The sequence below is a fragment of the Sesamum indicum genome, linkage group LG9 (assembly GCF_000512975.1).
Source record: "Sesamum indicum cultivar Zhongzhi No. 13 linkage group LG9, S_indicum_v1.0, whole genome shotgun sequence".
Classification (NCBI taxonomy): domain Eukaryota; kingdom Viridiplantae; phylum Streptophyta; class Magnoliopsida; order Lamiales; family Pedaliaceae; genus Sesamum; species Sesamum indicum.
This window is the reverse complement of record NC_026153.1, coordinates 5,155,357-5,172,382: the sequence shown is the minus strand read 5'-3', so window position 1 is coordinate 5,172,382 and position 17,026 is coordinate 5,155,357. Positions and strand designations below refer to the sequence as shown.

The following is a 17,026-nucleotide window of genomic DNA, read 5'->3' as shown; positions in this document are numbered from 1 at the left end:
TTCAATTTTAATTCCAAACTTTCATTTAAAAACGATTTTAAAATCATAATTCTTTTTTTAAATTATATGATGTCGAATAATTATCGAAATGTGTAAAAGCTCAATATATGCAACTTCTATTAAATAATTAATTAACAACATTATTGTTAAATACTATGGAATATATAGAATTTAATTTTAATCTTTTTCATAAAAAGATTAAACGTATAAATATTATTCTTTTTGTATTTTACACTAGCACGTCGTTCCTACGTGCATATAATAAATAATTTTTTACTTTTTAAAATATATTATAATTAAGAGAAATATATAAATTAATACATTATATTAATAAAAAGAAATAAAAATCAATAATTTATCAATTAATGTAAATTTTAAAAAGTTGAATAAGTTAGTTATTCTATCATGATGGACATTTTTTACTTTATAAAAAATTGATGCGATATTATTATTAACCGTCATTTATGAGTGTAGAAAAACTTTTTTTATATTAGTATAAATATATAAAAAAATATTAATATAACCATGTCATTAACCATCATTTGTAAATATAAAATAATTTTTTTTTGTTAATATTAATATAGATACACATTGAGCGTAATTTTCATACTGTTCAAATTAAGAGTAACGGTTTGGAATAGGCAGCGAACTTCCACGGCGACTACCATCACGCGCTCCCCCCCGGTTATATTCCCGCTCGCCCCATTTTGAAAAAATCAATCACGCTTTCAGATTTCAGACGACAGCAGATCAAAATCTGAAACTCTATCAGTGTTTCACTGTAAAGGTGGATTATCGACACTGTTTTTATGAGTCGTCTTTTTAATATATCAATTCGCTTCATCGATACGCGATTGGAAGAGGGGAAAGATGCGATCTGTTTTGAAAAATCGAACCGCCGTCAGCTCCAATGCTCGTGCTTCATCCGCCGGTCAGATTTTTTTATTTTGCTTTATTGCTTTTCTTCTAGTTGCTTTTTTCACTTTTGAGGGGCTTGAGGAGACTAATTCCGATGTAATAGTAGCTTCGAGCTATTAGGGTTTCGGTATCTCGGTTTCGTTTCAGTTAGTGGGTAGTGTTATGTGTGCTGCATTGGTATGCAATCTGGATTTGTAAGGAGATCCAATTCGATTAAGTTTGTTACGGCAGTGAGAAATTTGATTGTTACTTAGGTCTTGAAAGAAAACTTTCAAGTTCCGGATATGTAAGTGTGCGCAAAGATGATGTTCGTAATCCTGTTACTATACTAAAGACAAAAGACTGACTTTTCACGGGATTGGAATTTGTATGCAGACGCGCCTCAATGTTAACTGATATGAACTTCTTCTTACTGCAAATTGGTTGGACTGTTCGTGATAATTACACTTAAATATGCTCCTGCACTGGAAAGATGATTTAGCTAATGGTTATAATATATTCACTCAATGCAGGATCAATTTCTTTTCTAAATTGATTTCAAAAGCTGGAAATTTTAAGGCAGTAATTTTTTTTTCTGTTTTGTCTTCTTGACCAAAGAGTAGAGTGTTAAAGACTTCATCTTGTGAGAAATGGTAGGGCTTTGGGGCTATCAGAGTAAGTAAATCATTTGGGAATCACTGATAGGCTTTGGCATGCAACTGCTTTTCACAATGGTTTTTGCCTAAAAGCACTTTAGATACAGTTATAAAGCTTCATATGCTACTAATAATTGAAACATTTAAAATATATCTACAGATGAGTTAGTCAATTCTCAATTGATTTGCCTCAACTTGATATAGGTCAGTGGAAATCTATATGGATATCTCACAATAAAGGAAAAACGAGAAAACAAAAGAATGCAAATGAATATCATAGTTTAATTTGTTAATCAGAATTATTACTCTTCTATCTTGCAGAGGCTTCAGAGAATTTTCCGGAGTTAGCAAGTCCTTGTTGTCCATCTAATGAAGGTAGCTGCTTCAAAGAGAATATCAATATAAACAAATCTGAAATCCCAAAGCTTACTTTGGAGCCACTACAGATGAAAAGGAAGAAAAAGGGAGCCGGATATAATTTGCGGAAAAGCCTAGCATGGGATCGAGCCTTTTTCACTGAAGAAGGTTACCACTTTTATGATATAGGACGAATGTTGTCTCTTAAAGTATAGCAGGTATTAGCAGTTAGTTATTAAGTATGGCTGATTGGTTCTCTCTGCAGGTGTATTGGATCCCCTAGAACTCTCTGTCATTACTGGTGCCTCTTGTAGAGAAGTATTGCCTTTCACTGATGAAGATACTCCTGGTCGTTCCCAGGTCCCTGTTAAACGCAAGGATGTGCAAAATCTTAAAAAAAACCTATTAAATAATCTGCAAACTAAAGATTTTGATAAAGATCAGAAGAAGGATTGGTCATCACCAAAGTTTGATTCATCTTCCTCTAACTTTATGACATCAACTTCTCTGGTGAGTTTCACTGGGTCACATTCCTCTTTTGAGTGGGAGAGGGTAGTTGGCGAATTAGTCTGTCTTATGTTTTATGATCTTTCAGACTTCAGACAAAGTTCCAACTGGTCTTGGTAGCAAATCCAGGCCAGGATGTGCTGACTGTCCTCGACCTTTACCACCATCATCATATCCTTCATGCTGAGTTAGACATTTCCTAATTTTTATTCATTCCGCATTAAATTTTTAAAGTGCAATGACCCTTAACAATTCCGTACATTAAAGAGGCCTGCAAATGTAAATGTCGGCAAAGCTGCAGGCAAGGAGTTAAAGCTGCCAAAAGTTCCTGGTTTAAAGTCAGACATTAGCCCAATTTGTGCAACAACAGAGAGTACTATACTGAGAGTGAACTGTGCGAATTACAACCAGATTACTGAACCAGGTAACTGCTGGTGATGGTTATTAGATTATGCATGTCACCTGCGTTTATGTTATTCATGTTAAAAGAGTTAGGTGGTTCAGTTTGACCTGCGTTTATGTTATTCATGTTAAAAGAGTTAGGTGGTTCAGTTTGTTGTCCTAGCAGGTTACATCTGATGCTTCAGACATTTGGACATTTTGTTCAGTGTGCCATACCATTGGTATATTCTTGGTAGAATGATGGTTCATATAGTCTCACTTATGTTACTTCTATTCAGGTTTTAATGACCAGAGCAATGAAGGATCAATCAGCTCCTATAAAAGTCTCAAGAACACCCAAAATGCATCAAAAGCTAATTCAGTGCGTTCAGCCCTTTATTCGGATAGAAATTCAGTAAGTACCTAACTGCTCTTCTAAGAGCCAGTGACGTTAAAAGTGTTCTAGCTGGTTGCAACGTACGTATTTAAGTCAAATCAGCAGACAACTTAACAGCACAATTTACCCTTCAGTTAGTACCAAAATTACATCTGTAGCAGTTTATTGAATGTGGAGTTTACAGGGCAACTCATCATTCAGAAGACATTCATCTGTGAGTATGCATTCTCTGCTGGTTGACAAAGCCAATCATTCAGTTTCAAAGATGATTCCAGACCATATGACTCCAGTCAGGCTGGTGAATTCATCTCAGAGCCAACATGAGCCGACAACTTCTACAGCTCCTTTTCCTCAGAATGCTCATCTTAGTTGTAGGACTATGCATACTTCACAGAATCAAAATATGAAACCATCAGGTTTGAGAATGCCATCACCATCTTTGTCATTTTTCAGTCAGGTATCACGATGTTGATTATGACATAGAGGTTTATAAGTAGAATATAGAAGTCTCTATGTTTCTTTACTAATGTTAATTCTCTGATACTTATGCAGCCTAAATCTTCGGTCTTCCGCAACTCGTCATTGAGAGATACTGATTTTTCTAGGGCTCAAAGACCTGGAAGTTTGATTTTGCTAGACAACTTGAGAAGAACACCCAAGACAGATAATAAAGTTCCAGAGAGCACAATTAGTAATAGTAAGACCATAAGCTCGAGAATGGAATGTTTAATGTCATCTCATGGCACTGCTGTTGATTTAATTAAACCGGAGTTGGAGGGAAATGATATGCAGAAGGTGGGTGTGAAGGTCCTTCATTATTTTTTAATTCTGCCAACATGTAGTAAGCTTTTTTTAAGACAATATTTATGTTTTGATGGACAGATTCAAGATATTCAGGAGAAACATGGAAGCAAAAGAATTTCTCATGAGGAAGCAGACATGCAGAAGATTGACACTGAAATGCCCTCACAAAGTGGAAGTTGCGAACAAGTAATGGATGGCAATTTTATTAAGAAGGCCATTGATCATTATCCAGGAAAAGGTGAATCATGTGGAAGTGGATGCAGAAATCCACAATTAATTTCAGAAACGAATTACTCTATTCTTGAATCTAAAACATGTGCAACTGATGAACCACCTAAAGAAAAAAAGAGAAGCAATTCCTTGGTCTTGAATCATGATGCTACTAATGGAACAAAATGTGAGGATGCACTTGATCATAGGCAGTGGAACTCTTTGACAATGCCGAGTGATGGGGAAGAATCCTCTAAGCCAGATTGTCAAGAACTTCACGGGGAGCAAACTGACCCCTTCAACTATTCTCTTTGTGGGATTGATAGGAGAACTGATAAAGATAATAATGTTTTGAAGACAAAGCAAAGAGCCAGTGATCAACTTGGTGTGTCCCAGCAGAATGAAAGTTGGTGCAGTAGAAGTGCAAGCACTGAAGCTTTAGAACCCAGTCGAGCCGAGGATGAAAATACGTATTTTAGGTCCAAGCATCTACCTGCAGATCTTTTAAAAGAAGCTGCTTTTATAGAGGTACCAGCTGATAATTTACTTGTGGGACTGAACCATATTCAGGTTGCTGCATGTGCTTCAACTATTGGAAGTTGTAAGAATGACGTCAATTTAATTTCAGAGGTTGATGATGACAGTGAACAATCTGCGGAACATTTGGTGGTTCAAAATATTAGTCTTAATGTTGAAACGGAGTCACAGAGAAATGTCGAGAATACAAGTGATAGATTGCTGTGTGAGAAACAAATATGTTGTAAGAAGTCCCAGCAAGAAAAGAATGATGATAAGCCTCTACTTGAAGTTCCAGACAGAAAAGATGAAAACGGAGCGATGGACACTAAGATGGCAAGCTCTCTGTCTCCTGGTAAAATGCATGATTCCAACTTCGGTAAAGAGAAATTGCTTGAACAACCTCTTATAAGCACAGAGCTCGATTCTATGGATAATTTATTCTCATCTGAAAGCGACAACAATTTAATCAATATGACTTTCAATCCGGATGGCGAACAGAAGGGCAATGCTAATGTGTTAACGAACGGTCCTTCTAATGAAAGCGTATCTAACAGTCTTCATGACGAAACCTGGAGAGCGGAGATTACCTGTTGCAGTTCATTTCCTGAAAGTGGGATTCATGAAGTGTTGCAGAAGAATACTTTTGGAAAGGTGACAATGGCTGGGCCAATTATACAAGTTGGTTCTGCAAACGATTGGTTTAGCTCCACAATGTCATTCAAGGAAAGCAAATCTGATATTGATAGCCTCAGATATATACGAGACGCAGCGACTGTGCTGGTGCAGTCACCAGAAAGCAGCACGTTGAACAAAAGCTGCTTTACAAAATCAGAAAGCATGGCATTGCCTATTGCAGAATTTGTAATTGAAAATACAGTGGGTTCTAATGACGGATTGCAATCTGAGAATTATTTGCAGAACGAAACCCTTACTGATGTGTCCTATGAAGATAATGCATTGGGGACTAAGGAAGATTCTGGTACAGGACAAATGGAAATATACTCGAGCACATCGAGAAGCTCCAGTATTTCTGCACAGGAATCAGTTTTAGAACATGAAAGTTGCAATACTGCATATGGAACTGAGGGTCGATCACATGTTGCGGATGCAATAACTGATCCTTCAAAAGTCGAAACTTTTTCTGATGTCACTAAAAGTGAAGTTTTTGATGACCCGAATAGTTCTTCCAATCGTCTTCACCCTAAGTTGGACCAGGGCAATGTTAAAGCTGCATCACCGCCAAAGTAATCATTAATTAACGCATCCTTTCCTCTTGGTTAATTTTGTATTTCCCTGTAATGTTTTTCTGAATCCAAATTTTTGGGCTCCATCCTATTTCTTATCTTCACAGCAATAAAGATGAGGATGGTCTTAAGGAGAAAAGTTGCTCACTCATTCTTCCACAAAATGCTATTCCATTTTCTGATGAATGGTTGGCTGCCATGGAAGCTGCTGGAGTGGTAAGTTCATGCCTTAGCTTTACGATGTGGCTCAAATTAAACATAATTATAACTCTTTTTTTCTCTTTCAGATGGAGGAAACTGCATTTAGATAATCATTATCTGGGGCATGATGCTAATTGAAAATTTTTGGAATCTTGGCTTTCTATTATATGTCAGAATGTCTCACTCTTAACAAATATTTGTCTGGGACCTGCACCTGGTATATGTATTAAGAAATGAAACACATGTTGGTAGGCTGTGGATGCTAAGATAAGTTGGTTTGACCTTTTGACATTGTTTGTCATCAACTTGACAACTTCCATCATCCCTTCCTTTTCTTAGTTTTCTCATCTGTATTATAGACGTATCCTTTTCCTTGTATATATAGTTTTTCCTTTTCCAGTCAATGATTTGAATAAATGAATTCTATAATCAGTAAGTTTTTTTTTTGCATGAGGTTTCAAATTTAACCAACTTATAAATGCATGACCAAGAAAAGAATTACAACTGTCCTCGTAAGAAAGTTTCTCCTTTCTGACTTATAAATTGTATTGTTTGGAGGTCAATCAGACTTCAAAATTAGTTTACGTGAAGTAAGCTAGTCTTGGTCCCTCGGATGGGTAGGACAAAATCAGTAACGAACATGTTATGGATGTACTTGCTGTCAACTCAATGAGTAGATGATATGGGAATAATTCACACAAGTATACATTGAGTGAAAATCATGAAACTTCTAACTGTTTGATTAGCCATTGTGTGCAACCGAATATCACATTCTCGAATTATTATTCAATCTTTTTACAAATAGAAATGTTGTACTTACCAAATTTACTATGCATTTCACAAAGTAATAAACAAAGTTTAATCTATCTGAATAATCTTTTATCATGTTTATATTTGAATGTTGGACCTCTGCCCGTAAAAGATGTCTAGATGGATCTTCTAATACACTTAGTTTATATTTGGATTGAGGAATTTGGAGCTAAGGATTTCGAATCCACAATGACAAATCCTTTAGTACTTATATAGATAGTTTCATACTTCAAAGGATTTCAAATCCTTGATCCCCTATTTTGGATTATATGTTGTGGCATTGTAATGGATTTTAAATCCATTTTAATATAGAGGCATTTGAAACTGTTTCGCCAAGTCCTCCATTCAAATATAAGTCCTTCCATCCAAATGTAGCATAAGAAAATTCAAGTTTCAATTGACCATTCTTTTGAAGAGCTGATCTTACACAAATTTAAAAGTAAATTGATTTTTCAATTGATAATATTGTAATATAGCTGAAAAAGAATTTGATTTTGCATTTCTATGCACGAGGATTGCATAATTGCTAGTTTTAATTTGTATTGTCAATGTGTAAGCCACTGGAATAATGGGATTATAAAAATGCCAGACTTAACTCATCAGATATAAATGTAGTTTAGGTCTATCTACCAAACCATTTGAGACTGAGTCCTAGGAAGTTCTTATACTGAATTTTCTTGCATGATTGCAATTGGCTAATTTTAGTTTCTTGAGATTTTTATACTGTTTATTGTATATTTAAACTGGCATGTGATGATGTAACATGAACTAGCAAGATGCAGATGTATTAAAATTTGTTAGACATTAGATATCATTAACACTCTTCAATGCAACTGCTCACATTCATTTATTTCTATGTGTTTATTGGTTTACTGTTGTCCATTCTGTTTGATTTCATCATTAGACATCTTTTGTTTAATTGATTGAACTACTTGGAACTATTGACAGGATATCCTCACCAGGAAGAGTGGGGCAGTGCAAAACTCACCCCCTGATAAATCTCTACCGGAGCCAAGCCCATGGTCACCGGTATGCTCTTGAGTTATATCTCTTCTCTGACTATTATATATGACCTTTGCTACGTAATAGTATATGTCGCATTTATGCACATAGACATATTACCAAATCTAAGGCAGGGCAAATCACAAGTTTGAGACATCACAATGATCTTTGAAGTTGACTGTCCTTGTTTAGTTTCTATATGTAAAATGTGGCATGACATGTGGCAGATAAGCAAGATGAAAAGCTATCTTGGGATTGGGAACGTGGATACTTATAGTCTTGAGAGAATTAGAAGTTAATTAGTTTGTATTCCTTACATCCCATTCACATTGACCTTTTCTTTCCTTGTCAGCATCTTGGTTAACCTTTTAGCTTCTCATTCCTTCACATTCGTCTCTTTCAATTTTATGTAAAAGGTTTTCCTCCTTCTCATCATAATTTGTTTTGCTAGCTGTCCAAGTTATGAGTTATGTCTTGTTCCATTGTGGCCTTTTATCAGCACAAAGCTGCTTTTTCCTTGCTATTCTTACATAAGTTCAACTGCCGTGGACTTGACATGCTCTGTTTGTTAACACTGGCCATCACTCTGCAAGCAAAATAAGTTATTGTTGTTATGACTGTCTTTAGCCTGTCAAAAATTTCATGCCTGCAGTGGTTTTTTCTTTCACATGTGGTAATTTTACCTAGATTTCCCTTCTTGGAACCCTCTTTCCATTGTGTTAAACTCAGAATTGTCAAAAATGCCCAGAAAACAAGCATAGGTCAAGCAAGGGCATTGTCTGCTAGGTCTTCTAGCCAACGTGCTATGATAAGTTCAAGACTAGAAGAATAAATAAATGCATAATGATAAAAAAAAATTCTATGTGAGATCTACAAAGTTTCTTTCTTCCTCCTTTTCTTTTCTCCTTTTTGTATTAATTTTTCCATCTCTACTACATCACACTGTTGAATTTTTTTGGGCTTATAATTTATGTGATTTTAAGAACCATTCAACAGCAATATAACACTTCGAATAATGGAAACTGTACAAGTGCTAAATATAAGCTTCTAAAGATATCTTTACTTAATACTGTAAAATAAAGTTCAAAAGATGTAACCTTGTCAAGCATCATTGCATAGGCGACCCCTTGCTTAAAATGAGTGGAGATGCTTGTTGTTCATGCATGCAAATGTCTCTGAAAACTTCAATTAGATAATTTAGATTTAGATTTGAGATGGTCTAGGAATTTTGCTGGATTTATACTTGTAGCTGGACACTAATTTCACTAGTTATCATTATCCCTGGGCTGATACACATGGGTTGGACTGTGTAGCTATTTGCTAAAAAAGGAAATACACATCAAGCAAGGTAAAAATTTGAAAGATAACAATGCTTTCTGTCAAAGGTAAATTAGTCAGTTCACTTTTATATTTAGACATGCCCCTCCCTAGTTGTGAAAATCTTGGATTTCCATAGCAATTTAACAATGCATACGGCTCTGCGTGGACTTTAGCTCTTCCAGGAAGAGCTAATTAATCAATTAGCAGCCTTGGAAGCTTCTTCCAGTACACCAATTGAATAATGTGCAAGAAATCAAATTAAGATAGCAATTAAGAAAGTCATACAATATTTCCTTTCTCCACACTTCTGTTTTTTATTTTTCGTGAATTGCATGTTATGACTTTTCAGGTCAAAAGGAAAAACAATCAGATCGGACCATTTGACTGTACGAAATTCACCAATATTCCTCCCTCTGACTCTAGCTAAATCACAAGGTTTGCCAGAAATTCATTGTTTTAATTGTAACTCTCGTTACTAATTCAGAATCATTGCAGTAAAGTCGGTTTGCAGTTTTCCTTTTTCACGAATAATAAGTCTTTTGTACTCAATACTTCAATTGGATTTGAGATGTTATACCCTCTCTGGCAAACGCTTGCACTTGGTTTGCCGCATTGCTTCATTCCACTCAGAAACTCAGAAGGTTAGGAAATTTCTCCTTTGTCATATAATCTTGACACTTGCTGTTGTACAATTCTGTTATTTTTGGCTAAGTTCGCGGACATTTTACCAAATGTTGTGGAGCTTAAAGCTGTTTAAATGTCATCATCTGCTGCTGCTATGATATGTGGTTATCTCTTGGTTTTGTTTAGGGAATTGCTCATGCCAAGAGCATTTCTGCTGATAGATCATTTCTTAGTTGTTGAAACTTTTTTTATCTCAATGCTAAAATAAAGAATGCTTATGTGCATACAAGATGGATGGATAAACTCAGTGCTCTGTACAAAGAAATCATAATACATTGTTTACCCTCTCATATGTTATATTTTCAGGCAACTATTGTGTTGGTTTCTATAGTAGATTTTTTTTTTTTTAACAAGTTTTGTATAAGATAATCATTCATGGAGTTACTCCACAAAAGGCATACACAACTGAAGTTTACTTGCTTTTTTATTAAATTAGTTGCCATAGAATAAATAATATTTTACGTTTTAAATTATATTATGAATATATATATATAAACCAACACATCATATTTTTAAAGAAAAAGAAAGAAAGAAAGAAAGCAACAAAGAAAAAAAAATTAACTTAAAGATATTATCGACATAATAATAAAATTAGTGTTGCAATATTATGATCATTATTTGTGAGGGAAAGGTCTTCTTTTATGTATTAGTATAGATAAATGCAAGAAAATGATAGTTAACATAATGTGTAGGAGGTGTTTATTGAAAATATTTTATTAAATTTTAAATAATAGGGAATTTATAAACTCCTTAAAGCCAATGAGTTGCAATTTTTCCCCGCTTCTTATTCCTTCTCTTTTTCCTTGGACCTCCAGTAGGAATAGATAGACAAAAGGCTTAGGATAATTATATTAATACTTTTTAGGGTTATGTCTAATGATAAAAATATTTTCTATTGTTGTGAAGTTACTAGTATACAATTTGAGAGTGTGTTATTATAATATTTTTTAGGGATAAAAAGTAAATATATTTGTATAATTAAATTTAATATTAGAAAGTGTGATGTAACATAGGAAAGGCTTAAGAAGTCATCATGAAATGTGTATAGTCTGAAACCATGTAAATCATAATTGTGGAACAAGTCAATACCATGATTAATCAGTTGAATACTACCAAAAACCATATCAATAGTTAAACAAAATTCCGTGGGCTAATGTCTGTTGAACCAAGAATCATGCTTCATATTTATCAAAGCTCTTTATTATTATTATTATTATTATTATTATATAATATAAACAGAAAATCCTTTTACCAATATATAAATGCATGTGGTCTGAATTACAACTAACCCACAGTGGAATGACTTGCATAAAGACAAAAAAATATATGAAACCCGATTTTTCATTGTCCTCACCTCACACTCCTACTCATATTTACTATATTCCACTAATTAAAAATTCAAATAAAATCTATAAAATAACACCAAAAACAGTTCTTGTAGTTCATATATATATATATATATATATATGACTGATAGGATTTAAAAAAAGTAATGAAACCTACATTATGATAAACTAATAATAATATCAATTTCATCTCAAAATGATTGGAATATTGAAATATCATTTTCAATTCTCTATATATATCAAAATTTCTACATAATTTTACTTTTCACAGAAAATTGACATATATATGGTAATACTAATATTATAACCAAATACGGCTGCAATTCTTTTATATATTTCTCACTTGTTTTATACTTAATCTCTTAGTATATAAAGGGAAATATTGCAGGCCAATGTATATGAGATATATTTATAAAATAAATCTCTTCAATTATGTTACTATCTAATATTTTTAAAATTGTTCCACTTCCAAGAGCTTGGATTGAATTGATATATTTCTTCGTCCAAGCTCTCACCTCCTCTCTCGGATCGTTTAAATCCCCAGGGACTGGTATGGAATCTTGAATTGCTGTGTTGCCATTATCTTCTTCAATGTTTAGCCATGCTGTATTTTCACATAGTCTCATATTATTATTATATGGTGGAACGAGAGCATATTCCACTTAATTGTAATTATAACAATTAATTATTATTTCTAAGGATTATCCATCATTTTGTGGGACAATAAACTTTCCTTATTCCATAATTGTTGTTGAGAAATCATTATGACAGATGATGAATATGTGCATAAACTATTAAGAAAAAGAGAAAAAAAGTAAAATTAGTGCAAGACACAAGGTCCACATGGTCTGAACAATCTTTCTACAAGCACGCTTGCCCAAAATCAATCAGTTTCATATAACTAATTGTAATAAGGCTGTCTGTAAGCTATTGATATTAGGGCACATGTAAAATATTATAAAATAATAATAAGTTTAAAATTTAGAGTAAAATGTAAAGCAAACTCTACACTCCAACAATTGTTCCAATCACCGGTAGAAGACAAGAGCTGAGAAGCAAACAACAGTAGCATCCATTTGGAGTGAAATGATAGCATATGTAAGAATAAGTGCACAACCATCATATGACTCTAGGAAGTGTGTTGGGGGGACAAATATACAATCAATCATTCAATTGCAATATGCAGTTTTAGGCTTTAGGTTGAGCTGTTCAGTTCTTCAAATTTGGGCTGCAATACTATTCATGCACATGCCGCCACGCCCCTTTGCATTCCATTCATTACAACACTCTGATTTTATTTCAATTGGTTTTTGTCTTTTGCTGTCTTTTAGAACTTCAGTTGTATCTCGTTCCACTGAAGGAAAAAACAACAGTACTGATGTTTTGTCATGATTATTAATATGACCAAAAGGAAAAGAATCGCACTTTAGTACTCACTGTTTTTATCGATAAAACCAAAACATTAGCTATTACTAAATTATGCTAAATATTTTTATTACAGTTAAAATCATGATAATATTGACTAATTGCAGTCAAAATGTGGTCGTGATTACCCATCTGATTCCTACTTACCATCATCTGGTTGTTGATACATTATCAAAGGTGGATCACATTTACATGGAATTAAAGCATTAGTTTCTTTATTCAAAACTGATGATCATAGATGAGTACGTAACATCACGAAACCTACAACATTATAGCATCATTCATGATTCAGAAACACTCTGATGATCCGCCTCCTCCTCAACTTGAACAAAATTCTTGTACTTATACAACCAAGAACACAAAACATAATAACCAAAGTTGAAAACCCCAATCACTACCACAACCCAATACACATTGTCTACCCTCCCACCATCATCAATATCATCAGGCAACCACTTCGTCACTCTTCTCACAAACCCAACCACCGCACTGCTCAAGTAAAACGCCATTCCAACCAGCATTGCCACCATTGCAGTCGCCATGCTCTTCAGACTAGTCGGAAACTCTTGATAATACAGCGCCACTTGCCCTGGAAAATGAAATGCCGCTCCAATACCAACAATCACAAGTTGTGGAACCAACCACATCACCGACATCAGCCCGTGGTGGGACATTCTGGCATTCCGCCTTTTCGACTCCACAATGGCCGAAACTGCCATGCCGGCGATGTTCAACACGTGGCCGACTCCTATCTGCTGCAATGGGGTTGGGCTCTTGCCGGCCACTTTCTTCCACATGGGCCAAAGAAAGCGATCAAATAGAGTGAGGGAAACTGCAATGGAGATCAATGAGAAGACTACCATGGAGCCTGCCGGGATTTGGAGGCGGTGGCCGAGGTGGCGGTTGGTGGTTAGAGCTTGGAGAACAGTGAGGCTGGCTTCAATTCCTATTGGGGTGGCTAAGAGAATGCTGCTTGACCATAATGGGAGGATTCTGATAAGAGTTTTGAGGTCTTCTACTTGTTGGACAGTGCATAGTTTCCAGGGTTTCGAATTGGAGCCGTTTGGGAGGATGTCTCCTTCAGTCTTGAGTGCTGCTCGATTCAGTATTCTGCACATATATATATATATATATATATACATATGATGACAAGAATAAAACTGATTGATCGCATTGCATGCACCCCAATGTTTATACCAAGAATATTATATGGAGCTAATAATCAATGCAAGTGATGAAAGATATTAGCCCTAAACGTGAATGAATATGATGTGGTTAGGGACTCGGCAAAGGATATCACGGAAAAATACATTTGGCACACAATTACTTCCCAAGTACTGGTAGAAAGAGAATTTTTTAGAAGAGAGTGTGTTATGAGTGGTTTTTTTCAATGAATAGTTAGCTTATTTTAAAAAATAATATACAGGTATTTATAGTAGTATTGAGAGTTTTAAAATGTGGTAGGATGTATGTGTTTATTGTGTGTTTTACATGTATATAGAAAATTATAAATAAATGAATACTACAAACATATACACTAGAATAGATCTTCTCCAGCAAGCTCTGATTGCTTACAATAAAAGATTAAATGATTAATTGTAATGGTTAAAATAAATAATTGTAGTAATAATTATTGACTACAGAGTCATATACGTTAGTTATGATTTTTACTAGTGGAGCTAAAACATTTGTCATGATTAAGAGCCATGACAAAAAATATTTTTCATAATGGATAAGTTAAATTTTTATATTGATTTTATCTAACAATAATTAATAAGTTATTTACCATGATTTTTAATCATAGCCGTTAAAACAATAGGCAATAATAATTTTTTTTTTCTAGTGGTAAAAGGGTTGAGCTGGTGGCTTCTGTATAATAAATTGTTGTTGCTTTGCATATTGTTGCCCCATTTATTTATATCCCATAAATTGAAATTATTTGTTAAAATGATAGAAGTACTTTAGATATTGCACTAAGATGCGAAAAACAAATAAACCCCATTACAACATAATAATAAGATGACAGAATCATAATAGACATCTAACCATATTCATAAATAAATTAATATCCTTACTTTTTAATAAATCTAGCACCAAGATTTGTCGGTCCAAAATGCTAAAATTACAATTAAAGAAATAATTATTAATTATTTAATGGATGGCAATACATATATATATATATATATATGCAAATTTTTTGTCAAAAAAAATATGTTCATTGCCTTCAATTCCAGATTTAAATTATTGTCATCTTTTCTATTTCGACCTGGAGGGATTTGAAAATCTGGGGGGCGCATCCATCCAATGAATCAAGTTGCAATGATGAATTGGTATAGTTGCTAATTAAGTTATTGATCAGATGCTGTAATGCAGAGCAGAACAAGTATGCATAAGCCTAAAAGGCAGCAGAATGATGATAGATGCGTCCAAGAACTGACCCAAACCTGCTGAATTTGTAATAACAAGTTTAATCCTCTACACATCATGAAAAATTATCTGATCAAGAATGGATTTTTACCGGAAGCTTTTTGTGAGCGCTCCAGCGGCCGCTCCTTTAACTCCATCGACATCTCCCCTGTGGTTTGTCATGATAATAAAACCGACTGCCAACCAAGAATACGGCTAATCCCACCACGTTACAAGCTATGCATATACCGTATCCCCAAACCCAGCCCAAATTATCTTCGACATAGACAATGCCTGTGGCGGAGATTAAAGAAGCAACATACAAGGTGAAGAAGTACAAATTAAAGTAAGTGGCTTGGTGCTTGAGTTTATTGAACTGGTTGGCTCCGAATGTTGCCAGGGTGTAACGTGTGCCGCCTAGCCCGATGGAGACAAGAGCCAATGCTGCAAACAAAACCGCATATTGGATTCTTGATGGGGTGGCACAAACACTTGAGCCTGTTTCACAATCAGGAGGCCTCAAGCCGTCAAGTGTAACAGTTAGCACCAAAAGAATTAGGCCCTGTGCTTTTCAAAAGGCAATAACTCTGGTCACATAAAAAGTATAGGGACAACTTTATACGTATGTGTATGTGAATGTGTATGTGTACCAGAAAAGATATGAGAGAGGAGATCCAGATGACAGTGAAACAGCCGAGAAATGAATCAGCAAGAATGGCAGCTAAGACAGGGAAGAGTTGGAGCAGCCACAGGCAACATTGAAGACTTGGGCAGCATTGATGCTCTTGATGTTGAATTCTTGGATCAAGAATACTATTAGGTTGTTCAACCACCCGCCTGCGGCGAGTGTCATTCCGGCAACGCTTGCTGCTTCCAATGCACCAAAATTAGTACTGCAGCATGTTACTGTCATAGAAAGTTGCCTTTTGTGTGTGATTGTGTGAGAAGAGTAGGGAGCACTGACCTAAGATTAAGGGGGCGGTGATGCAACCGCCACCTAGTCGCGGGTCTACAGTGGGTGGTGGCGGTGCTTCTCCATCGCCGGAGAGTGAAGTGTTTCCACCAGCATGCAAAGCAGCCATATATATATGTTCTTGTACTGTTGAGGCTTCCTCCTGGTGCTTTTGTAATGGGCTAACCAGTTGGAATACTCTCTTATAAATGTTCGATTTTATAGGCATTCCGTGTATATAAAGTCAAATATAAAATCAATAATAGTTTAAAAGGATAATTATATTTACGCTCATTATTTATGATCTATTTATATAAATTATTTATATTTTTGTGTAATTATATGAACTATTTCTGACAGTCAAAACTCAGAGATAGTTTGTGTAATGATTTGGACGTTTGTGGTGATATGTGTAATTTTTCAAAAAAAAATAGGGCTAATGTATTTAAATGATGTTGATGTTTTCATGGTACCAAGTGACATATAAAATTTTCATGGGCTTAATTGCATTTACTGTCCCGTGTATTAAAGGATGACAAAAAAAAGATCCTAAATATAGAAGTGGCAAGTGGCAACAAGTACCTTGTAATTATTATTATTATTATTATTTTTGAAATTATAGGACTCCGGCCATCGAATTTTTAAAGGTGGCCAAAATTTGCTTATGTGAACAAAATTAGGAGGTTCTTTTTGGGCCTTTGCTGACTGAGCATTTTTTTTAAAACTCAACTGCCACCTAAGCATTTAAGTGAAAAAAAAAAAAAAAAAACTTCTTCCAAATAAGCAATGATGTGCAAAAAAAATAAAACACCTTTTTATTTGAATTTTTTACTGATTGGACTTTTTTTTTGTTTCTCATCTACCACATAAACAATTACATGAAAAAAAAAATGTCCAATTCTATACAA

General features: G+C 34.7%; 1 protein-coding gene and 1 pseudogene across 1 annotated transcript; one reads left to right on the top strand and one right to left on the bottom strand.

Moving 5' to 3' along the window:
* On the top strand, nucleotides 676-10,301 carry LOC105170683. The gene is made up of 12 exons (XM_011091554.2): nucleotides 676-931; nucleotides 1,875-2,078; nucleotides 2,176-2,420; nucleotides 2,506-2,588; nucleotides 2,678-2,841; nucleotides 3,098-3,213; nucleotides 3,380-3,652; nucleotides 3,748-3,990; nucleotides 4,078-5,972; nucleotides 6,080-6,188; nucleotides 7,932-8,012; nucleotides 9,655-10,301. The coding sequence occupies exons 1-12, from the start codon at nucleotides 871-873 to the stop codon at nucleotides 9,730-9,732; spliced, it is 3,552 nt and encodes a 1,183-aa protein (XP_011089856.1). The 5' UTR covers nucleotides 676-870; the 3' UTR covers nucleotides 9,733-10,301.
* Nucleotides 12,960-16,248, bottom strand: LOC105170866 (annotated as a pseudogene).